The sequence below is a fragment of the Semicossyphus pulcher genome, unplaced genomic scaffold, assembly GCF_022749685.1.
Source record: "Semicossyphus pulcher isolate SPU_LCO1_2020_fin unplaced genomic scaffold, fSemPul1.0.p SCAF_18, whole genome shotgun sequence".
In the NCBI taxonomy this organism is placed as follows: Eukaryota; Metazoa; Chordata; class Actinopteri; order Labriformes; family Labridae; genus Semicossyphus; species Semicossyphus pulcher.
In genome coordinates this window covers 19,449,009-19,473,559 of record NW_027211691.1, presented here as the reverse complement: position 1 = coordinate 19,473,559, position 24,551 = coordinate 19,449,009, and the positions used below count along the sequence as shown (strand labels likewise).

Below are 24,551 nucleotides of genomic sequence, written 5' to 3'. Positions count from 1 at the left end.
CTCAGTTTACATCAACATGAGTCAGGTGAAGTCTTGTGAGCGAGTGTCTTAAAACTAGTTAGTTAACAGACCCCAGGGTGCCGGTTAAGCTCAGTGTTGAAATCAACGGCCCATGTACAGAGGTTACAGCCTCACAGGTTGGGGGGTGGAGGTTACAGTGATCCCACACTCTGTCTTGCCCTGTTTCCAATACTGTCCTCTCTATAAATAAAGGTGTGAAAAAGGCCGGTAAAAAGACACCAAAAACCTAAAAAGTAATGGTTGAGTCATAGATAAAACCTTGATTCACTACAGAGGAACAGTAAGAACACTTGCTAACTTAAACATTAACAGCTTCAGGATCAGTATGACTTGTATAGATTCAAAGTCATACAACAGAACATGACATATATTAGCAGTTCTGTCTTTTTAAAGAGGCACGAGAAGCACCATGGTGTCTGTTTAAGCCCTTTTACTGAACATTCAAACAGACACAAGTTAAAATGCAAGAAAATGCAAAATGATGTTTTTGCTGTTGCAAGAGAGAAAACAGTACAAAGCAAGAAAAAAATAATGTGGTCTCACCTGTACTCAGCAGGTTGTCTGGAGCCAACCTCAGTGCCCACAAAAACAGTCTGGATTTTGTTTTTTTAAACTGAAGCTAACGTACATTTTTTTCTTCCTTCTGCAGTCTTTGCCCTTAACGTTTCTCTAAAATGACGCTATTCAAGATCTTTTAATCTCCAACTCTCAACCAATCTAACCTCCAAAGAGAGCTTATTTCACTTTAACACAGACTAGTCGACGCATGATGCCAACCTTAGACAGCCTTATCATTTCAGATTCATGTTGGATTGATTGCAGCAGTTTCTGGGTGGAGGTGTCATAAAACATTGACACTGTTTCTCAGTTTGTCACGCAAAATACTCCTGCAAGCATTGGATTTAATGCAGATTTTTTTGGCTCTTACCAGTACAAAACAAAAAAGTGTGCATCAAAGCATTTAGTTTGCCGCTCTTCGGAAGTATTGGCTGTATAATTAATGGTTTCGGAAGCAATGACGGTCTGTCTGCCACTGTCTGAGCTACAGCCGTTTTGAGGCCATTGTGGGAAATCATACCAGCGTGAATTGGCATCTGTTAGCATCCGCTGTGAAACTGCCAACTAAAAGCTAAACACATACAGGGTTCAACAGTTACAAACGTCTGTTCAGAGCATGGCACAGACGAGAGTGAGACTGAACCAGTCAGACCGAAAACATTGTGGATTACAGCGGCCACATTATTTCCCACCACAGCAGGTACGTTATGCCAGTGAAAGCACTCAAACACTTTCCCATGTATAGGTCTAGTAGATAAAGTGTTGAGCTCATCACTAACTGCTAGTAAAGCTGACGTTGCACCAGGGGACAGAATAGCAATGACCAAAATTGCTTGATGTTTTAGCATTTTTTATATTTATTTTGTAGAAACTCAAAAATACACTTTTTATTCAGTAACGACAGCACACAAAGAATACATGATGTAAAATACAAGCCCTAAAAAAACAGTATTTACACTAATATACAGTTTATACAGTGGTTGTTATGTTTTTTATTGCTCTGAAAGATGAAGTTGAATTGTTGCTGTGCTAGTAGCAATTAATGCATGATGAACAAAATAACATGTAAATTAATATCATGTGGAACTACGCTCCGGTATCAGGTTGAGGATTTGGTAAATTGGTTTATAATGAAAGAGCAGGGGTTGTTTCAGTGTCCGACATGACAGAGGGACGTTTAGGAAGTGCCTGTATTTTACTGAGCCCTCCTTTGGTCAGACCTCCAGCGCACATCTTCACCATCCTCAGGAGGTCTTGTCTGAACCGGACTCCAATGAAGACGTACAATAACGGGTTTAGGCAGGCGTGGGTGTATGCCAGGCTTTGCGCAACCTGTCTGGCTACATCAAAGCGAATGACAGTATTACAGTCGGTGATGGTGGTGTTTGCTGCCTGCGTGGCCTCCACTATGAGCAGACTGTTGTATGGCAGCTGAGAGAAGACAAACACACAGACCACGGCAAAGATGACACGGAGGGCCTTGTGCTTTTCAAAGCTCCTCGCCTGCAGAAGAGTGCGAATAATTACAGAGTAACAAAAGAACATAACCAAAAGAGGAAGCAAGAAGCCCATGCTGATCTGCAGGGACAGAACCAGGATCTTAGTCTGGTTGTGGATGTCGCTTGAGTAGACCAGAGTGCAGGACGGCTGCTCACGTCCGGCAGGCTTCACCTTGGCGAAGAGCATATCAGGGATGGCCAGAAGAATGGAGAAACACCAGACAACCAGGCAGGCAAGTTTGCTGTAGAACAACCTCTTAGACTTGAGGTTCTGCGCTTTGATAACTTCTACGATAGCGATGTAGCGGTCCACGCTAATGCAGGTGAGGAGGAACATGCTGCTGAAGAAGTTGATTTTATAGATAGCGAACACCATTTTGCAGGCATGGACGCCAAAGTCCCAGCCCTTGACGGCATCTACGGCCCAGAAGGGCAGCATGCACAGGAAGAGGAGGTCAGCCACAGCCAGGTTGAGCAAGTACACATCGGTCATGGTTTTCAGGCGGTGACGCACGGTGGTGTAGATCCAGACCACCATCAGGTTACCCAACGCACCGAGGATGAAGATGGTCCAGAAGAGAGGTGGTTCGTAATAACTTCGAAACAGCCGGACCCAACTTCGGCTACACATGCCAGTGATATCTGCATCATACTCATCTGGGTAGTCAGAAGGGTCCTGCAATCAGAAAGAGAAAAAGGTTTAGTGCACTGGATACACTGCTTTTTTTTCTCCGTTTTAATTTCCTGTCAGGCTTTTTTTTTCTGTTTGTGTTAGCCATCTCGCTAACTGCTGTCAGGGTTTTATAACACATCATGTTTCTAGCGGTGTGCTTTCAAACGCTGTCTGTGACGTACAAGCTAACCAGAGAGTGCAAAAAAACATCTCTCAGGTGCAGGTGTTGTGTCTGTGCAGGAGAAACCACACAACTGCACAACTTCCTGCAGCTATCCAAGCCCGAGAGTGGGTAAACGATCCTGAGGGGCTCCAGAGTGGGGGGCCCCCGCAGCAGAGCTCAGCACCAAAAAAGCATCGAGTTTAGATTTAGGGCAGAGATAAACAGATAGGTGAAGACGGGGCTTCGGTTTACATAAACAATGGAAAATTTGATGCTCTGATTGTGGCATTTGAGTTTCACAGATGTCTGCTTTAGATAAATCGACTGTACCTTAAGCATGAAACAAAACAAACATTACAAAATATATAATAGTTGCACGGCAGCCTGAGTTTTAGGTTTAACCTCGTAGTATTTTTTTGTGTCCTATAACACAGCATTAGACAAATAAAAAGCACTAAAACACAGATTTGGAAGTTTTGCTCTGTAATTGTCAGAATCAACATCGTCTTCTCCCTCATACAGACATCCCCATTTTCAATTTCACAGCTGTTTCGTTTTGTTGTCATGGCTACATAAAATGACCTCATACTTACAGTTCCAGAATAATCCGCTTCTGTTGTCATAAAAGTTGTCAATGGCTCGTCTGTGTAATCTATAAAGAACCAATGGATATTCATTAAAAACAACACATGGCTGTGGCTCAGTGGTAGAGTCGGTCGTCTTTCAATCTGAAGATGGGAGGTTCGATCCCCAGCTCCCTCAGTGTGTGTTGAAGTGTGAGCAAGACACTTAACCCCATAGCCAACGGGTGTGAATGTGATGACTATCTTAGGTAGCAGCCTCTGCTTTCAGTGTGTGAATATGTGTGAATGTGTGTGAATGTGTGTGAAGGGGTGAATGTGACATGTAGTGTAAAAGCAGCTTTGAGTGGTCACAAAGACTATACATATATATATATATATATATATATATATATAAGTACAGTCCATTCCTTGTAAAAAAGGATAAACTTAATGCAACATATGCATAAGCTTAAATAAAAAAAATGTTCTAAATAATTTTTTTTATTATTTTGTAGTGCAATAAATGACTTACCCATAGTGATCGGATGTAGAGAGCAACTGTTCAGTCCTTGTTTGTTTCTCTGTCTTGGTAGCACAGCTGGTAAAGTTACAACCAGACTCGTCTTCACATTCTTATATGACTTCCCTTTAACCACACGATGACGTGCTGATAACACTCCTCTCTGCAGAAAGACAAAACATGACGCAACCTCTGGCACTTTATATATCTTCAAACCAAACTCAGCTAAGCAGCACTATAAAAAAAATATGAAGTATTTGAGTTTGATCTCTTTAAAAGTGATCACAGTGGGCTTGTTTCAAAGGGAAGCTGTGAATATTAGACACAACCCGCTGAACCATAGCCATCAAGCCTGAACCAAAACATTACACCCACATTCCTTTCACAGCTGATTGAGTTTGATCAAGTCCAAGCCCATTTTTGACACACTTTTGTGCACACAGGTGGAGCGGGTAACACTCGATGAGTGATGCATGAAACTGAAAACGGTAAGGCACGATCAAAGAGCAAAAGTAGAGGAGGTAGCCTGTGTGGAGATGTAATTGTCACTGTTTTATAGCTCAGTCGTAAATTGTCTGAATAAAAAGTGTTTGTGCCTGCGAGGTTGAATTTTGGGAACTTTACTTTCAAGTTAGCGGTTACAACATATCCTTTAGATGCGTTTTTACCGTCAAAGAAAATTGATGTTAAATGTGTGAAACTTTATTTAAAGGAATTAGTCAGCATTTTGGGGCAAGGCCGGTGTCACTTTGTTATTGAAACTTAAAGATAAAGATAGATAACTGTCTCATGTCTGTATGGTGAACATTAATCTGGAGGCAGGAGGAGGCTAGCTTAGACTAGCTTAAAGACTGGAGGCAGAGGACTCCGTAAAGTTGGGTTGCACGTTTGTTTTTTGTATTGAATAAACAACTCAATTATTAAAATGTTCTGATTTTGCTTTAAAACTGTTTGAGGAAGACTTTTTATTACCTTTAATCATTGTCAGCCTAGTTGTTTCCTCTGTTTCCTGTAGCTACATACGCTAAGATAAGCTTACCGACGGGCCACTTTGCTTAGAGGGTGTGGACTAGTGACTACAATAGCTGTCCAAGCAACCATTATCTGTAGGTGTAAGATGTCTGAATTAATAAGTGGGTCAAGACTGTTTGGGAAGTCTATTTGTGTTGTTTCCTTTTTTGGGAACTTAACTCACAAGTTAGCGATGATGAAACATGTTTGCGACCTCTAAACATCCCTTTTTTCTAGAGTAACGTGGTGTTTACCTCGTTAAAGACTATATAAAGGAATTAGTCAGCATTTTAGCAAATGCTAGTGTTTCCTTTTTTATTGAGCGTCTGCAACTGAACACGGCTTCCTGTCAGGAAGTGGTTAGCTTAGCCTAGCATAAGGACTAGAGGCAGACTCTGTAAAGTTGCTGTGTTTTAGATTTTTTGGATTGAAAAAAGTAAATTTGTTATGAAAACGTTCTGATTTAGCTTAAGAGGTGTTAGAAGGCAAATGTTTTTGGACAGAGGCTAGCTGTTTCCCCCTGTGTCCGGTACTTACGCTTAGCTAAGCTATTTAGCTGCTGGCTTAGCTTTAGCATTCAGATATGAGAGTGGTATCTTCTCCTCTAACTCTCAGCAAGAAATTTGTACACATGGTTCCCAAATCATCAAATTACACCTTTAACTGGATTTGAATTTGTTTCACTCAAATAAAAAATAAAATTATTAAGGTTAGTACTTTACAGGCGTCAGTCGTTGCACTATAAACAAAACAATGCACATGATCCAGTATCAAGTGCTGCCAGGTCAGAGGTTTTCATGTGATGTGCTCTCAAAGAAAAGAAGAACCTTCTGAGAAAACAGGGAAATACAAAGTTCACTGGTATTGCCAAGAATAAGGGGAAATACTTAAATTGCAAACAGTCAACAACATAGTTGACCCAAAGTTCTTAGGATATTACAGAGGAAAGTCTCTGTTATCCAAAAGGTGTCACTTAAAGCCCAGACAAAACCTAGTTATTGTATTATGTATTGTGGGACCATATAAGGGATTGAGTAATGACACAAGTTTTTATAGTCACTGATTAAATGGTATGAAATCTTAATTGTCTAGGGAAGTGTAAATCTGTTTCCTGTGTGCGTGTCTTAACCTAGTGGGTTTTGGTCTTTGGGCTCTCAATCTTCTCACAGTTTCACATCAAGGCCTGATATATAACTTTTTCGTTCTCACCACCAATGAGGGTCATCAGCTCTTCAGAATTGTACCAACCGGTTGCGTTTCTCGGTTTTGATCACAGTGAGACAAAAAGGAAACGGCTGTGTCATGATCGGATGAGTACGAATAATTGAAGAAAGTGGCATACTAAGAAGTTTCACACACACAGCGTCACCAACTGATAACCAACTGATCTGAGTATAAAACTGTGGGCAGAACAGATAGCAAGACACACTGTTGCAAATCAAGTTGAAAATGAATCAAGCAGACAAAAAAAGATCACAGACATCAGTTCTCAGGTTGAAGATCATGAAGACTTTTAATCTTTGCTAAGAGAGTGGTTTTGTTGAGAACTACTGGTTTGCACTGGACTGTGCTTTTATGAGAAATGTATGTTTTATACTGATATTTCATATCATGTCACAATCAGATGCTGATTCACTCATTTGCAATGACGCGCATTGGGATTTTTGTAGCAGAAAAGGAAAAAGTAGACTTTCCTTAGATTATTTAATTGGTATTTCATACTTTTATCATTCTTTCAGTGCAACATAACGTTATTAAACAGGTTTTACATGCTCATGTCGAACTTCCTCCTTGCAGTCAAATTCACATGATTTAGTCACATGATATATGACGTGACCTTCATAAATGTTGGGTAAGTGAAAATGTTATGGCCTGAAAATGAGTTGACAGGCGAATAAAAAAAAAGTTTGGATAGCCACAAAAAAGCAACAAGTGTGAAAGGACACAGGCTGTATGGTTAGTGACATAACAGCAGTGCATGGGGACTAAAGGGGAAAGCCTGAGTTTGGTTAATCATAGTTAGCACAGTATCACATTTACAGGTACTACGTGCTCTTTCTTCGCCAAGTTACACAGATAACCTTGATGTGGTCAAATGATGCAGCTGCAGTGAATCAACTGTCACAAGTCAACGAGTCACTGACAAGAGTAAAACAACATTCAAATGAGAAGCATTTCATCTCAGTCATCCAGTTTAAAAGTGCAGTGCTCGAGTATAAAATAAAAGCTACAGTGATAATACATGTTTTTTTAATGTTTGATCTAAAGCAAATAACATTGGACAGTAAGAGATGTTATTTTAACATTATTACCATTTGAACTGATGAACATCCTTTCTCAGAGGTGACTAAAACCTGATATCACTTAATCAGGCCTTAGTATCTCATTGACTTCGATGGACCTTTTGATTTTTAAGACTTAAATATGCGAGCAATTATTTGAGGGCCAGGCATTTCCTACAGCCTAAGCCTTACTTTGTGTGTAACACTAATTTGCAACTAACAGGAAACAAAAGCTGAAAAACACCACTAACCAGGATAGCATAGTCATTGTGAACATGCTAGCTAGCATACTTGTGTTAACATTAGGGCTAGCTACCTTGGGCAAACATTGTTCTTAACAGTTAACAAGGTTGTTTCCTCGTTTAATTTACTTTTATCTCTGTTATTGTTAAACTTCATGTTTGTCGTCTATGGATTTGTGGATGTTCACTTGAACTGCTGCTTCTCCCATTTTCCTTAAAATTTTTGAGACATGCATGTTTTATTATGCTATACAAGCTAACGTTCCTTTAAGAGCAAGACTATATCACTTGCGATGAACAGCAGCCATGAAGGGCTCAATTGTCGAGTTGTAGTAGTATAATGGCAAAAAATGCAACAAAAGCAGAGTTGAAGACTCATCAAGTCAAATAGGCCAATATAGCTACCTTTGCTAACAGTAGCTAGCATAAGTAGCAAATGGACCTTTAGTTCCGGCAGCTGCTATTTCCGAGGTTAAGAACAAACTGTAAAGCCCAAATGATTCAGTAGTGATGGTCCACTTTATCCTACTGATCTAAGCTAGCTACTGTTAGCAGTAGCAATAGCTAAATCTTTGCTAACATTAGCCCATGTGAGCTAATGGTCTAGCCCTCAGTGGAAATTCTTGTTTCAGGAGTAAAATGTACTCACTTTAATTATATAGTAAGTAAACATACAACTTGCTGTATAGTTTGGCTGTCCTGTCTTTGTAAAGCTGATTGTTACAGATATCCTGCGACAAATTAAAACCCATGAAAACAGAAGCTTTTTGGTCACACAATACGCATCAGTAATGAGGGACTGAAAGATGAGAGCTATTTGTTCCTCTGAAAATCCCACTCTCACTGTCGTGCGTAATTTCTCACGCATAAGTATGTTATATGATTCTGGTTAAAAACCAAACAAGACGCTCGTGTCGTGCAAGTGAAACTGAGAAAGCCCCCGTGATTCCTTTATCAGCGAGCAGGAAGCTACAGTGAATGATTACCGCTCTGAAATGTATTAACAATTGTCCTACATTGTGGGAAAGCACTGTCGCTGTTGCTGCTCAAAGCTGCGCGAGAGCCGAGTTTGGTTCTAAGAGAAACTTGCCACCACTTCCTGTGTACCTGCTCGCTGTGATTTATTTCATGCACTGATAGACAACTGTTCAGCATTTGCATCTTTTCTGAACTTATCAGCAGTTTTCCCATGACGCTTCAGTTGCTAACAGAAAACAGATGCACGCAAATAGAAATTGGACGTATACGCAAATGCAACACAATTGTCTCTTGTAAATGTTTTTTTTATTGTGATTGGAGTAAAAAGGAGCAAAATAAATAATGTCTTTTCAAATGAATTTTCTTTTGTGTTTTCACTGCAGAACAAAAGCATTCTAAAGAACACAGTTCTTTATCACGTTTTGTCATCAGTGCCTTTCCCCCACCCCCATCAGAAGAAAAGTGTGCATCTGACTCCTGCACATGATGCAAAACCAACACAAGTTTAAGTCAGGACAGACTTGTGATTGGAGTAAAAAGGAGCAAAATAAATAATGTCTTTTCAAATGAATTTCACGTTTTCTTTTGTCTTTTCACTGCAGAACAAAAGCATTTTAAAGAACACAGTTCTTTATCACGTTTTGTCATCAGTGCCTTTCCCCCTCCCCCTCCCCCATCAGAAGAAAAGTGTGCATCTGACTCCTGCGCATGATGCAAAACCAACACAAGTTTAAGTCAGGACAGACTGTGGCTTGAAGAGTTTCACTGCAAACAACAAGGTGTTGACAGTTGAGTGACTGGTGACCACTTTGTGTACTACTCTGTCTCTAGCTCAGTGGTTAACATACAGGCAAGGCAAAAACAAAGATGTCTTTTTGTAGAAGTTGTGGGAGGTTTATTTTTCACATCCTAACTCTCAGACAACTGCATTGTGTACATGCATGTGAAAAGATATCATTAAAAATTTTGATGTTAACAAATGCTTCTTGTAATCATTTATGTTTAAACCGTTCAAAGACTAGGGAAACTTTTTGTTTGACCTTACTTAACTAGTTACATGTACGCAGAATCTAGGCCTAATCCACATTATAGGCCTGTTTACACTGGAGAAGATGTGTGCAAGTACTTAAACACATACAAATTCAAATTCAAGTTCGGTATGTCCTTCTGGGCTGGTACAGTTACTACATCCACTGTGCATCCAAGGACAGTTTTTGACCATAATTCCAATTTCCTTTCTGTCCCATCTAACATAGAAAAACAAAAGCATAAAAATATCTTACCATAAGTTTGTCACAAAGGCCTTGTTTGTTGTCCACTGCATCCATCCTTTCCCTGATGATTGAGGCATCAGGTGCATCCTGGGGGATCAATTACTTAAACATATAACCATGATATCCTAAAATCTGATCAGATAAAATCAGATATGACAAAAATAATCTTTGTAAAAACAAGACAAGAGTATTTATAGATGCACTGGCCTGTAAAACCATCAAGTGGTTAACACATGATACAGTACTCTAAATTGAAATGAGCTCATCATAGAGTCCACATCCACCTAAATTAGTAATAGATTATTTGTAACCATAACTGCATGAGCCACAGAGATAATGCCTCCCCATGTAATTTAACAGCTTTGCATGAGAAATCGGAATTATTGCAGTATGGCGCCCCCTTGTTGACTCAGCCAGCATTTTCACAACATTTTCTTTTTTTTTTAAATATTATTTTTTGGCCATTTTGCCTTTATTAGATAGGACAGCTGAAGAGAGACAGGAAATATAGGGTGAAGAGAATGACATGCAGCAAAGGGCTGAGGGCGGGAGTCGAGCCTGCAGCCGCTGCGTCCCAGACTGTAGCCTCTGCATATGGGGCGCCTGCTCTACCAACTGAGCAAAACCAGCGCCTCAATTCATACATTTTCTTACATTCAACATATCTTCAATATATCACAAACACCCTGAAGCCTTTCCCAGCATGCAGTGGGTCATAAGAGGGAAAGACCCTGGACCGGTTTTAGCCCTTTGAGAGGCATAAGTACCGTCTGCTATATTCATGAGATCGGAACACGTAGCACAGCTCAAATATTAGGATTAAATCATGAGGCAGAAAGCCATCTAACATCCTCAATTTGATTAGTGAATTATCACACACAACCTAAACTAAAAACAATTAAGAAAGACACTAAAAATGACCACACGTACATTTGGTGACAGCTTTTATTACCCCATACTTTGCACAATACAAACCAACGCACATCTAGTGTAGTGTAATATAGGGTAGATGTATCATACTCTACAAGAGCATTAACTCATGAACATCATGTATATATTCATTTTTTTCTCTTACACTCCGTCACCCACACGATACGAAAAGAACACAGTTAAAGATTAAGACAAAAATATTCTATGCCCTTTGTGTAGGGAAGTAGGGAAATCGTTCTAGATCATTATCCAAGTGGAGAAATTAATGCGTGAAATCCAGAATATTTTCGACGATCCGACTTTCACAGAATGCCAGATCATTGGAAATGTTTATGTGTGAAATCCTTTTAAGTATTAAAGTAACAAATGAAAGCAGGGGTGACTTCAAATGGTCAGGAGACATTACTTTGAAGTTCTTATTATTAGTTGGACTTTGCTTGAGTCTAACTCAATGATGCTTTAATTATGACTCCAAAAGGGGGGGCTGCTAAAATGCTAAAAAGACTGATCAGCAAAAATATCAATAAACAATTAGCAGGTGCTAAAAAGCTAAATATCACCTAAAACCATCTGATAGATAAGACTGCAAAGCTTCAGGCAGACAGTACGCATCTGTCCAATTCAGCAAATAGACAAGGCCTCTTCAAACAGGGATGTGATAGTAATTGCATAGAGCACTGAGGGAAGTCTGCTAGCTACTGTGAGAGAGCTCCAAATTGAGACGTAGAAAAAAAGCACAGCTATCGTTTGTCACGGCTTTATTTTGCGTGTTCAGTTGCGTGTATTGCCAACCTTCACGCTTTTTACTGAAGCCAAAAAACTACTGAAGATGCCAGGTAAAACATGAATAAACAACTCCCAATGGAAGTGCTTGTCTCTGTCTCTCTTGTCTTACAGCAGTGGAACCCATGGTTTCTCTTCCAAACCACAGTCGTAAATTTTGGTCCCGCCTTACCCTCTGGACACCTGTTTCACCAGCTGTCTCCGGTAGAACTCATTCATTGGGCTCATATCTGAAAGAGAGCAATAACAGCGTTACAAATATGAAAATATAGCCGTTTCTTAGAAAGAAAGCCAATTTTACAAGTTAAAAAAGTACATAAACATTCAAACTGAGGAGCCATTTCTGTGTTTTTGCTTGTTTTACATTACTACCAAACATTTTCCGTAACATACCATCATTTTCTAGATTTAAAAGTGCATTTTTGCGCCATTAAAGCAGCGATTCCTCTCAAAGAAACCCTCTCAAATTCAGGAGCGGCCTGATAATGACTGCATTGTTATATTAATATTGATAAATACTCACCTCTGCAATCTTTTCCTAATTTCTTTGATCTGCTCATTCTTCTTGGTTAGGATCTCTTTCATGTTGCGGTAGGCCGCAGTTTGCTGGAACTTCTTGTCCAACTCCTGCAAACCACACAAACATACATGAAAATACCTGCACAGAATCTTAACGCCCCAACCTCAGCTGACCCAAAAACAACACTTGACATATGAAGGGTGTTAACTCCAGATGCTTGCAACTGTCATTTGCAGGTAAAAACAACAGTGACGTACCTTCTCTGCCATGGCCAGCTGCTCCTGCACTCGCAGAAGCTCGTGTTTGGCAGAGATCAAGTTTTCCTTCAGATCCTTCTGGGACACAGCGTTGGCACTAAGAGACCTTTCGTAGTCCTCCCTCAGAGCGGCCACTGTGTCCTCGAGACAGCTGATGTCCTGCGATTGAGAGGCCAGCTTGAAGGGGAGAGAAACAACACAAAAGTTCAGATGGAGTAAATGAAAATCAGCGCTATTACGCTACAAAATCTAGACCCTATTCCTAAACACAGGAACAGACAAAAGCAGCACTGTGGTCAGCTGGATACATACCATTTAAGGTCCAAGTTAGCAAATAAGATCAAATGACAGCAACCGTTAAGGTGCAATAAAAAAAAATAAAGTAGTAGAATGGAAAGCACGAAGATGATGCCACTTGCAAGACAAACCATACCTGCTGTTCACCTTGCACCTTCTGAAGGTCTTTCAGAGCTCTCTCCGCCCTGGTCCTCTCATCTAGTGCACTCATCGCCTAAGAACGTTAATCAGAGGAAAAGGTCAACAACATAAACTAGATGCTTTTTGATTACAAAATGTGTGGCTAACTGTGATACCTGGGTTTCTAGAGTCCGCAGCCTGGCTTTTAGTTTGTCATTTTCCTCCTGTAGTCTTGTTATCTCCTGAAGGAATATTCAAAACAGACGTGAAGGAGTGTTTGAGTACGACTATGAAGGCGCAACATTTAATCTGCATCATGCAATCCATTATATGTCTTTACCTTGTTAAGAAGTTCAGACACCCCACCTTCATTCAGCGGTGCTAGCTTGGGTTTGCTTGTTTCCTGGTTTATCTGGGAACAAAATAAACACTTTTCGATTGAAACAAAGACAGAAAAGTCCTTTTTTTAGTCTAAAATACGTTGGCTTTACCTTGCTAACACTTTAATGTAGTTAATTTGTAAAAAGGCGGTAAAAAGAAAGCACCACCTAGTCTTGCTTTTCTTGGAAATCTGAAGATGAGTAGTTTCTACTTTTTAAGAAAGGTGTGAAAAGCCAAGCCCATGAAAGAGCGAAGTATTGCCTTACAAAGTTGATTTGTTTTCTTTCAGACAGCTTCGTAAAAACCACGTTTCAACCTCAGTGAAGAGTGACTTCTGAACCGCACAGCTAGGTGTGAAAAACAGGCGGCCTGATCACTGAAACTACTTTAAATGTCCACTGTAACTGGATCCCATGTGGGTGCAAGTTTCTTTGAACACATGAAAAATGGCGGTTGATGGTAGTTTTTTTTTAAGGTTTACATGCATCATACTCACTTTATCGGTGGTTTTAAAGTCAGTCTTCTCAAATTCAGCCACCTGTTCTAACAGCTCCCTATACAGGTAGAGAAGGGAGAAGAATTGGAGAGAGAAAGGTCGACAAAGAAGCTTAAAATCTCACCAACTATTGGAAATTGTAAAAATATATGAAGCCTTTTTTTGTAAGCAAAACCCAGCAGAGTGAAAGACATCTCAAGTTCTTTATCATCTTCAAACACGACCACACTGTTGGTGTTTTTTATTTTTTCACACTACAATTTAGCGGTTATGTATCTTTGGAAGGGAAAACAAACACCCTAATGGCAGTTTAGCACTAAAAGATATGCCTGTGGTGAAAACGACAGCTCTCTATAAGGCTTATATGTGGTTTGTAAAAGGCAGCTGAGCACACGTAGACTGTCAAACGGGGCGTATTCCCTGCTTAAGACGCCATATCAGTCACGTATAACCCTACATAAATAAAGGCTTTATTTATCCACCCACCGTGTTCATGTCACAAACACAAGAACATTTCCAAAACATGCTCAGTGTGTTAACAAGGTGAAAGGTAACAAGGTCAAAAGTTACATGAAGTTCATCTGCATATAATACATTTAAATCTGTGTAAATGTGCGGTGGAGTGGTACATTGACCACGACAGGTTAGTTTATAACGCAGTATAACAACAGTCAGCTACAGAGGTGAGAATTGTATGACCTTTTACTTCAATACTGAAGATCAGATAATGTGAAGGTAGTGAACATGGAAAAGTCTTGCGCTTCCTCCTTTTCACTACCATAAGGTGGAACAGGATGCTGTGTGCTTTGGGCTTTAGTTCTACACGCATATCTCTACATCAAAGTCAACAATAGAACAACTGCCATTCATATTCTCTCGTTTTAGAAGAGACTCTTTACAATGCAAAACACTGAATTACTTGTTTATCTATACAACAACCTTGACGCTCAAAGACCTGACCATATTTAATCCGAAAAGCCTTAATAGATCCTTTGCCAAAATGTCAAGAGTGTAACGTATACTCTGATAGCATTTCACAATGTGGTTTGATTTTATCACTAATATGACATTTACAGGCCTGCATTGGAAAAAAAAAAACCTCTATATCACTCGAAGCATCCGTGCTTGGTAATAGCAGTAAGCTTGGGTTGTTTAAGCAATATCGCACACGAGTGATGTTGCACTGAATATCAGCACCGCTGTGATTCGGCCTGTGGCCTCGTGCCAAAGATAATCACAGCCGTGATGATATTCAGTACAACATCACAACCTCGAATGTGATATTGCTTTTTAACAACAGTTATACAAGCGACAAATTGTAGTAAAAAGTAACAATAAACAGCAGATTTTTTTTTTTTGCTCCGACAGGTTAACTAGCTCCGCAACTTAAATTAAACTGGACTGTTGTTGCCAAGCAACCCAAACATTCTCCTGCACTCTGTGTCTACAGATCAGCTGTTCTATCATGTACATTTATCTGTTTGTTTTAATTTATCATCAACCATAGAAATAAGAGTCTGCTGTGTGATTCAGAGGTACCAGCTTGATTGATGAAGACATACACGGTCTGCTGTAATGTTAATTAACATTATTCATACTACATGGCTGATGCGGAGTGATACACACAGTGAAAGGTCCCAGTGATGCTGTAATCTGTATCTGCACTCGTGGAATGCCTCTTGTCCAATCAGATTACTTGGTCGGCACTAACTGTTGTATAATGACTTTTTTTGTAAAGATTTTTTATTTACATGTTGGCACAAACTTTGTGATAATTCTCCCCTTCAAATGTATACAGTCATAAAAAGTTGATCGCTAGTAATGTTTGACAGTAGAGAGAATTTGTATATAAGCTTTGTAACGTTATTAGATGAAACAGTATTACTTATAATGTTATTGTGAAATGGAAATTGCAATTCATTTTTTGCCAATGGTAAGGTTTAAAAACGTAGGTTACCCATATTACAAGACGTGTTTTCATTTAGCCCTACTGGTTATAAGCATTGCAGAAAGTAAAACTTTTAGTTCTAAAAGCCTTGATTTATTAAATTTTGTTAGCAAAAATCTACTGTATTAAAAACAACAGCGCAAAGTTTTCATTTTAAACAAAAAGTCCACAAGATTGTAGAAAAGAAAAACTTCACTTTGTACCGAAGAAACTGACACATTGCTCGTACAATCTTCAGCTTCAGTTTTTTATGCTCATGTGATTAATTAACATTCAACACTCTGCTTCCCTCCACTATATTGGCCTGGCACAGAAGGCTCAACTATGGTTGTAGCGTAAACTGACCTTAAAATATAGTGAGGAGCTGACAGATGTTGTGGTTTTCAGGCTAACTGAACATCACTGCAGAAAGGAAACCATTGTGATGGAAAAAGGGGTCAAATTCACATAGTGTATACATGCGTGTGGCTTTGCAATGACCTTTTTGCCATCTAGAGATCTAACCATAAGCAGTAGTGAGGAGGAGGAAGTGGTACACAGTGTAGGAGGTCTTTTCATGAACCTGAGGGTGTATTGTGTGTTGCGTGCTAAGAGGCCCATCTCGGTTTGACCCTGAACTGTCACATAAATCATTTGTTTACAAAATGTTTTGCAAGAAAGACACAAAATAAACATTAGCTTAACAAAATAAAAATCATTATCTTTCAGGACATTGGAGAAGCTTTAAAATCCATATAGCTAAATAAGAACATTTTGTTCTCCTGTAGAAGCAACCCTGACAAGTTTATCTTTTGTCAATTTTTTGCTGGGTGTTTTTAAGGCTATGAACTCTACAATCATCAGGAAGCCTTACTTTGCTTCCTCTTCACTGCTCACCTGTTCTCCAGCTCTGAGATGTCACTCTGCAGCCGAAGGTAAAACTTCTCAGCCTGGGAGAAGAGCTGCCTGAGCAGCAGCACATTGGTATGGGCTGTGTTGATGAGCTCCATCTCCACCTCCCCTCGCACCACCGCCTGAAGCCCATCAAGCATCTCCCTCACCTCGTCCACTGTGAAGGTTTCCTCTACCAGTCTTCAGATAGAAAGATATGTACAAATACTTATTAAACATCCATCTTAACATTGCTACATGCTTTCCATTCCAACTGAATAATAGTCTTAAGTGAATTAAAGTTGAATTTATATACAAATAAAGATGCTAACAGCTTAAAAATGACCAGTCACCTGCTGTCTTTGAGCTCTTCAAAGCATGAGTCAATGGTCTTTAGTCTCAGGACCCTCTTTGAACGTGCAAATCTCATGTAATTAATGACTTCATTCTGATGGTGTTCATTAAATCCAAATTCAGCCTAAATGGAGACAAAAAGATAAAATGGTTAAAAGATTCATCATCAGAGATGAAACATGGACAGAGAAAACGGGAGAGAAAGACAGTGAGGCTATAATGGAGACCACAACTAGCTTATAAGCTAACTTGAAGAGGATTTTCCCTTGCTAATATGTGACAGGGCCTATTCACATGAGGCTGCGCATACAACGTGCCATCTATGGAGATGCTTGCTAACTGTATACTCGTGTTTGATAAAAACAGAGCGAGACGTTGTACGTGATAACTTCTAAAAGCAAACAGGTGGTCTGGCTAGCCATAAACAGGAAATGATAGCAGCTACTTACCATGGTGGCTGTGCAGCTAACGTTAATATTACTTTGTAAGCTAGCTTGTAGACTGAGCTGATCCAAAAGAAAAATGGGTGTTTCTGCCTCTTATTTAGGCCACGTAGCGAACTGACTAGAAGCTAAAGTCGCTAAAGCTGCTGAAGTCGAAGGTTCTAGTAAACTGTCTTATACTTAAAGTTAAACTCAATACGCTAAAAGGGGGTTAAATTATGGCTAAAAGATTATCTGGCAGATTGGCTAACCTAGCTATCCAGCTAGTGTTTGCCTTGAGAATGCCTTGGTTACGGAGAATAGCGTCATCACCTTGGTTACGGGAGGTGCGTTCAACGGCGCTACGTACATGATGGAACAAAAAGTGTTACGTTCAACGTTCCTAAAATAAAAGATATGCAACACAATAGTTTCATAATCGGCACATTTAATCCGGAAAAAAATATCGATATTTGATCCAATGTTTTCTTTAAGGGCCGTTATACAACTGTGATTCGTAATTTCGCTTGGGTGTAATTCAGTTTTGCGTGATAATCACTACGTTGGATTTTTCTGTCATTCAATCTAGTCAATATTATTTCTCGTACGTAACTTAAAAGTCCTGTGTGTATCTAAGAGTTATGTATGTTGATCTACATGTACAGCATGTAGGCTATTATTTATCATCTGGCAGTTAGGTTTGTTCCGATGTATGGTCTATTGTTCAGCGGCAGATGGCAGTATAGAGTAAGAATAGAAGTGTGAGGACTGAGAAAATGCTGATGTTTACAACACAGAGAAGTCAGCACTGGTCCCTCACTTCTTATACTGCACTGACCCCACCTGGTAATTTACGTGGTCACTTAAAGTTTACAACCACATACATCTCATTATTTATATGAATTACTACATAAATATACCGGTAAACTTTAGACAAATAATGTGCAAACTTGTCCACAATCTATACTCATTATCTATTTACATTTACTATAATCCTGTACAACCTGTTAAAATCATTGATCTCATGGCCTATAATAATATTATTTAATTTTTTTATTTCATGTAATATTAGATTTTAGATATGCTTGCTGTACTATTTAATGTCATAGAGATAGAAAAAAAAAACGTTTTTTCATGAACACTCATGTGATATTTAAAAAAAAAAAATACACATTTGTATAAACAGTTTTGAAGGGAGCCTGATATCTAAGAATTTAAATGCCAACTACTCCTTTACTGTAATTCTTGTGCATATGACAATGAAGGCCATGGTAGAAAAAACATCTGCCATAGAGCTGAGATTACACTTGATTTTTTTATATTGTACTTAAATTAAGTCTATAACATCAGTTTATTTAAAATTAAAATCCACTTATTTACTGTTGATTATTATAGCTTTTGTAGTATAAACTGAATGCCAATTCCAATTGATTAACTGCTGGGACCAAGTATGGCTGCATCTCCATCCAACTCTATTGACTCCATGTGAGCTAAATAAAAACTTCATAAAGCCTCTGCAGCACGGCCTCCTTCTTCTCTGCCACTGAAGCCTAAAGGACATTACTTATATATGAAGGAGGTTCCTGAGAAGAAAGAAGGAACTCCCCCCCCCCCATGTCTCTCTAGCTGTAATTAAATTAGACTAACGGGCTGCGCATGGTCGGTCACCAAATCAGATGCCTTATAACGTGACCAGTCTTGTCTGCCCTGCTCAAGTTTACTGTGTAACATCAGTCAGTCACAGAGGCCAAGATGTTTCCCCTTTACCTTCAATCCCGGTGAGTCACTTACGATTTAAAACAGGGACCTAACAGCGTATGTCAAAACCTTATTCTTAAAAGATACAAGTCAGTACTTTCAGTTTTGCAGAGCATCCTTTATACTGATGCTGCGGTTCTACATTGGTCAGTCAGAAGATGGCGGTTACTTTTCATTATTCACACATTTTTTAACTCATGGAGCAGAAGCAATATTAGTGGATGTTGATGTCATTTCTGAGGCTGATCCATAAACTACCTCAGCAAACTGTTAAAGAAATTAAATTTGAGACATTGCAAAAGTAAATACATGCAAAGAAAATAATTGTATAGGGCACAAAATACAATATATAATTAACAATAAGACAAAATAATTACAATAAAACCATATAGACTTATAAAAACAAAACAATGTAAACTTCTTTAGTGGAAAACATTGGAATGTATACTTTTATAGTGGCTAAATGAGGTTCACACATATGTCTACCTAAGTTTTTTCAGATCTAACAGTGTATTTTTCCCACACATAACTGTAAACATTGAAGATGTTGAAGCTGGTGTTTAGACAGTAATTCAATGATTTTGTTGTCTTTTAATTCACTTTTCTGGCATAAGCAGATGCAAGTGTATGTGCGCGTAATTATTTTTGTCCTGGTCTTAGTCTACATGTAAACTGGTAAAGGCTTCACTAATACTGCAGAAAAGACTGTAAGTTGTTTAACTTCATTCTCACCAGAGGTATTGATGCATTTGTGTCCCTAGAGGGCACAATAGTATTTCTTCTCCTGATCTGACAAAAAGAAATAACAGGTTGTATTAGTCATTCATTGTTCTGCAAACTGCCTACAAGGCACGGAAAAGAAAAATATAAGCAGAAAAATGCAAATGAGAGAAATATAGGTTAACTGACTTACGTTTTCATCACAGCTATTCACTGAAATAACTTTTAAAATCAGTTTGAGCATGATGACTGTCAAATTCGGATCAAATGTTTATGTTTATCTGACATGTTGGTGATTTGGAAACTATTCGGTTTATCTGTTTAGTTTTCAAATTGTCTTTGTGCCGAAATGGAAACTAACATTCTGCTATCAAACCCTGTCTGCATTAGCCCAGTACAAAAAAACTGTTCCGAGGTCAGTTTCGACGGTATGTATCAATGCAAACACGGAAGAAAATGAAAATAGTCGGATCTGGGGTCAGGTATCTCGATAATTCCGCGTGCCGACAAACCAATCAGCTGACAGCCGCATGACAGGCAGGCCTCACGCGTGCGCAGTATCACACTTTTGGTATCAGGAATATGGCAGCGTCCTGAGCCCTGTTGGGGGGAATACGCCGTAACTGAGCACCTTCAGCATCAGAGTGGGAAAACTGAGAAGCACCGGTCGCATTCAGAGGAGGGTGGGGGGCTGAGGGACGGCTACGATTAACACCCGTTAGCGATTCTACAGGTAAATGCACGCGCCACCAACTGCCACTTTCCTCAAGCCATCTTCTCCATGTTTGCTTGATTGAACCCCGCTGCTAATGCGACTAGCTAGCACTGCCACAAAACCTGACTGATGTGCTAGTTAGCCGATAGCTTGAGGCTAACATTAGCCAGACACAGCCCCTATTTTGCATTTGGCAAACAAACAATGATAACAAAGGTGTCTGTTCTGTTAGTTATTCTAGTTAGGAGGAGTAGTAGCGTCAACATCGCAGCAACGGTGCTGTCGTGCTTGTTTTTAGCCGGGCAGTTAACCGTGTAGGCCCGCTGCAATGAAGCAGATATTGGCTAGCTTGAGACAGAGAATCAGGTAACGTTAATGCTGCTTGTCATGAATTTACTTGACAGATCGGGAGTCAGCATACGTCCTCAAATGGACTTACGAATTACCGTTACCTTGTTGAACACGTCTCGTGTATGTCTTATTTGTCCTGCAAATGTATTATAATTGTCAAAGGAAGTTGCTCACGAATTCCTGTAAAGAACAATGTAAGATTAAGAAGACTAAGTTCCCGACCGTGCAGTTCCCGTCTTGTTGTTGGGATTGCTTCATTTAACTGGCTAACAGAGGGAGGACATTGCAACATCTCTTCAGTGCAGAATAAACCCACCTTGTAGAAACCAGCAAGATACTTGCCATATGTTTTGGTTATGTCAAAGCTTAATCAAATGCTTATAATATAATTCATTTGTAGTTCATGAGTTCCAAATGTATTTTTTTTAGGCCAATTCTCAGCATTGGCTCCCAACTTTACTTTAATGCACCGTCAGTTAAGCTGTGGTGATATATTCAATATATTTTAACTGGAGATGTAAAATATGGTTATGGCCATATAAAGGCACATGATAGTTTGACCCTTGTACCCACAGTGATGCTGAAGCAGTCTTCCTAGTCTTTTTCTTCCAAAAGGGAAAAGGTAATCCAAGTTTTTTTTATCTAACAGCTGTGGTTAGAAAACTAACTTTAGTCAAACAAACAGGAAGTGCAAAGAAGCTGTTTAATCTTAATTGTCATGATACTTAAAACCTGTGTCTATAGTCTATATATAGTGAGTCTCTATCTCCTATGCAGTTCTGTTTTCAGTTCAGATAGGTCCTATTCAGAGGCTGGTACATTACTGCTGTTAAGCACGTGCCTACTATGGGATTATTAGCGCAGCTATCCATTCATAATTGCAGCAGTTGGCAGACCAATGATCAAAAGTGTTTCCAGAAAGTTGTGAGACCTGTCTTAATCAAGTTATCTTGTAAATGTTGTGTACTTTGCTTTGGGCCTGGTTGTATTTATATTCTTACTTCACTGTCTTCCTGTTTACTTTTTCTTTTTTTTTTAAGCTAAACTCCATCAGGATATTCCATGAATAGTTTGCTATTGATCTGCATAAAGGCAGGAATTGCTGGGAGGTGTGATCACATGACGCTATCCTGGAATCTGCCTTCCCTTTTTTTTCTCTCCTCAGAGGGCACACATCACAGTAATATAATAAAAACTGCACTGCCCTCTGCAGCAGCAAAGAGCACACTGTGCATTGCTTGCTTCTAACATCTCCTATTGTGCATTCCATCAGACCCCTGCTTTGGATTAGATTCATTATGCAGCTCCATGAATGAGAGTTTGAAAAAAAAAAAACAGTTGATGTAAAACTTGGCTCTGACTGTTCCTTGCACCTTTGTTTCTGCAGCACAAAGCTATCTATTAAGGATGCAGAAAATGGCAAATCTTTAAAGGTCATCATCCAACATTGTAGCTTGTGAATTAGCTTTCATCCTGCCCCCTTTGAACACCAAAGATTCATCCCTTTGGAGAATAGCGGAGTCCATCATTTACAGCTTTTTTTGTTGCTCTGTGCTTCAGCTGAACACTGACATGCAGAGGAAGGAAAACAGGAGTCAGATTTTTCCAGGATCCTGCCAGAGTGCTGACACAGGTTCCCCTTGTCACAATGCAGCCGCCAGCAAATTACTGCACTGAAGATTGGAGGGGTGGTTATTCCCTCTTTGTGCTTTATTCTGCTCTGTTGACGGGCCTGTCTTTGATGCCTTCATCTTTATTTCGTTTGAAACAATCTGTCTCAAAACACAAATCTCATCCAGCTCACCAATGCTTTGTGTTTTTTCGGGAAAGGAAACTCTTCGGATTTATTTACAAAATATGTAACCTAGTTATTCTTTTGTCTAGGTTTGACAGCGTCTATCTGTCTTAAAGGAAATTACAATAGGCTAAGACATAAGCCTATTCCCTGTTTATTTTAAACAATCAATAGGCCACATGGCTTTGTACCAGACCATGTTGACACATGCTCAGCTGGTGCACCGTTTTGTTGTTTTTGTGGCTATGACATCAGGCTGGAATGTTTTGCCAGGCAGGTTGATCCCTGTGATTTCCAAGTATTCCTCTATTTAGAGATGATGATGATGATGATGATGATGATGATGATGATGATGATACCACTTCTACCAATCATGACTCCGATAACTGAATTTGGCCTATACTGAGTACTGACCTGATATGAGTGTGATAGAAAAATAACAGCTTATACTACCCACCTTGTATGGGTGTGATATGATTGCCATCAGTGTTGTAGGGCAAGGTCAGGTTTAACCTTTTGTAAAACATAAATAAATACACAAAATAATTGCCATAGAAATTTATTTAATTTCTGAGAAATCGTAATCTAAAACAAGCTCCCAGAATGTACACACAACTTAGCTAACATGAGTGGCAGCTAGGCTCGCTAGACATCCTGTGTCCCCTGAAGCATCACAGAAACACTAATTATAATGTGAAACAGCTTCATTCGGTGCAGTTCAGACTAATGTTGCATTCTCTGCAAGCACTGTCGTTGTTTGTTGAAATCAGTGTCTAAAACAGTAACGTTAGTTGCTGATGGCAGCCTTGACACTTCTATGGTGGCATAGTTCAGATGGTGCTACATGCTGTGTAATGTACTGGTGCCAATGAATAATGGTATTGGACGGGGATGTGTACTGGCAAGAATCTTGGCGGTATAATGCATATGATCCAGGGTTGCAATTCAATATATTGCGTAATATTGAGATACTTTGAGACAGGCAATATATTGGGATTCTTTCAACTAATGCAAACTAAGGAAAATGTAATAGTTTAAAGGGGGGTGTTATGCTAATTTCAAGCTTCATATTTCACTCTGTGGAGTAGCTTAGCATAATTTACAGTTAAAAAAACCTCATCATTTTTCTCACACTGGTGCTCTGTGCAGGCCCTCATACAGCCTCTGCCTGAAACAACTCAGTCAGCTCTGTCCCTTCAAGAAACCCCGCCCCTACAAGCCCACTTTCTTCTGATTGGCCAGCTCTCGGAAGCCTGCTGAGGCTGCACTTTGTGACGTCACAAACCTGGCGTTCACAGCAGCCTGCAGACTGAGCTGAGAAGCCTGGGGATTACTCCAACATACTTTTACCTACAAATTTAAAATTTAACCCACGTTTAGTCTGGACATCCAACATTGTAAAATTATATATATATGTCAATGTAAAGTGTGAAACAGCATAATACCCCCTCTTTAAAAAAACAACTTTGGTATGAAATCAGGACAGAGGAAACTGGGCTTGTAACATCCTACATCATAGCACTATATCAGCAAAAAAGATTAAATCTCTGCTTGTTAACTGAGTTTAGAAATCAATACTGCGTTTTATAGAATCACTACAGTATCACAAGACATAATACTGCTTTAGTGAAGTGTATCAATATTTACTTACACCTCAAGTATTTGGATCAGAGCTGATACCCGATCCTGCATTCTACCTCTTTTAACAGTAGTCCTTTGAAAATGCATGCATAAAGGAGCGAGGGATAATATCAAAGAAGAGTGGTTTTTATGAAGTCATGCGCTTCCACCAGCTGCAACGTTGCCACGGCTTATAGCTGAGTAATCACAGTGAAGAATCAGTCTGTCTCGGTGTGCTACACCACTCTCTGCTGCTGGATCATCACAGTTTACTTAGAATAAGTTGTGAAGCCAAGGCAGAGTCTGTTGGGAGTCTCTCCCTTTAAGATGCTAAATGTTGAGTGACTGTGTGAAGTGTGTGGCCATATATTGGAATGCTGATGTAGTAATGAGTTTTAAAGGTGCAGATATTTGCTGACATTAAAAACAA

General features: G+C 39.4%; 3 protein-coding genes across 6 annotated transcripts in view; 1 reads left to right on the top strand and 2 right to left on the bottom strand.

Annotated features, from left to right (window-relative positions):
* Positions 1-1,429: 1,429 nt before the first annotated feature.
* LOC138595851 (C-C chemokine receptor type 9-like) lies at positions 1,430-4,080 on the bottom strand. Of its 2 annotated transcripts, XM_069667326.1 has the most exons (3): positions 4,010-4,080; positions 3,508-3,566; positions 1,430-2,754 (listed from the first exon to the last, which is right to left on the bottom strand). In XM_069667326.1, exons 1-3 carry the CDS (start codon positions 4,011-4,013, stop codon positions 1,705-1,707), a joined length of 1,113 nt encoding a protein of 370 aa, XP_069523427.1. In that variant the 5' UTR covers positions 4,014-4,080; the 3' UTR covers positions 1,430-1,704. The 2 variants fall into 2 exon arrangements, with proteins under 2 accessions (XP_069523427.1, XP_069523426.1); XM_069667325.1 differs by lacking the exon at positions 4,010-4,080 and having other exon boundaries at positions 3,508-3,837.
* Positions 4,081-10,724: 6,644 nt separating this feature from the next.
* On the bottom strand, positions 10,725-17,451 carry lztfl1 (leucine zipper transcription factor-like 1). 2 transcript variants are annotated; one of them, XM_069667505.1, is made up of 10 exons: positions 17,190-17,451; positions 16,740-16,864; positions 16,393-16,587; positions 13,569-13,626; positions 13,032-13,103; positions 12,868-12,933; positions 12,708-12,785; positions 12,275-12,451; positions 12,021-12,124; positions 10,725-11,727 (listed from the first exon to the last, which is right to left on the bottom strand). In XM_069667505.1, the coding sequence occupies exons 1-10, from the start codon at positions 17,190-17,192 to the stop codon at positions 11,709-11,711; spliced, it is 897 nt and encodes a 298-aa protein (XP_069523606.1). In that variant the 5' UTR covers positions 17,193-17,451; the 3' UTR covers positions 10,725-11,708. The 2 variants fall into 2 exon arrangements, with proteins under 2 accessions (XP_069523606.1, XP_069523607.1); XM_069667506.1 differs by having other exon boundaries at positions 12,275-12,433.
* Positions 17,452-20,221: 2,770 nt separating this feature from the next.
* The window catches only part of LOC138595817 (dnaJ homolog subfamily C member 13), a 37,959-nt gene continuing 33,629 nt past the window's right edge, over positions 20,222-24,551 (top strand). For both annotated transcript variants that reach the window (XM_069667262.1, XM_069667261.1), the window contains exon 1: positions 20,222-20,373. The gene's annotated coding sequence lies outside the window, so the exon portion shown is untranslated. The remainder of the gene's footprint in view (positions 20,374-24,551) is intronic.

Bases quoted from the DNA above. Each gene is read 5' to 3' on its own strand.
- LOC138595851 (XM_069667325.1), bottom strand. From the start codon at position 3,591: ATGAATATCCATTGGTTCTTTATAGATTACACAGACGAGCCATTGACA. The intron at 2,755-3,507 runs GTAAGTATGAGG...TTCTGATTGCAG, and splicing joins AAGCGGATTATTCTGGAACT to GACCCTTCTGACTACCCAGA.
- lztfl1 (XM_069667505.1), bottom strand. The intron at 13,104-13,568 runs GTGAGTATGATG...TTTTGTTCCCAG, and splicing joins ACTTTAAAACCACCGATAAA to ATAAACCAGGAAACAAGCAA. The intron at 12,452-12,707 runs GTATGGTTTGTC...CTCCCCTTCAAG, and splicing joins AGGTGCAAGGTGAACAGCAG to CTGGCCTCTCAATCGCAGGA.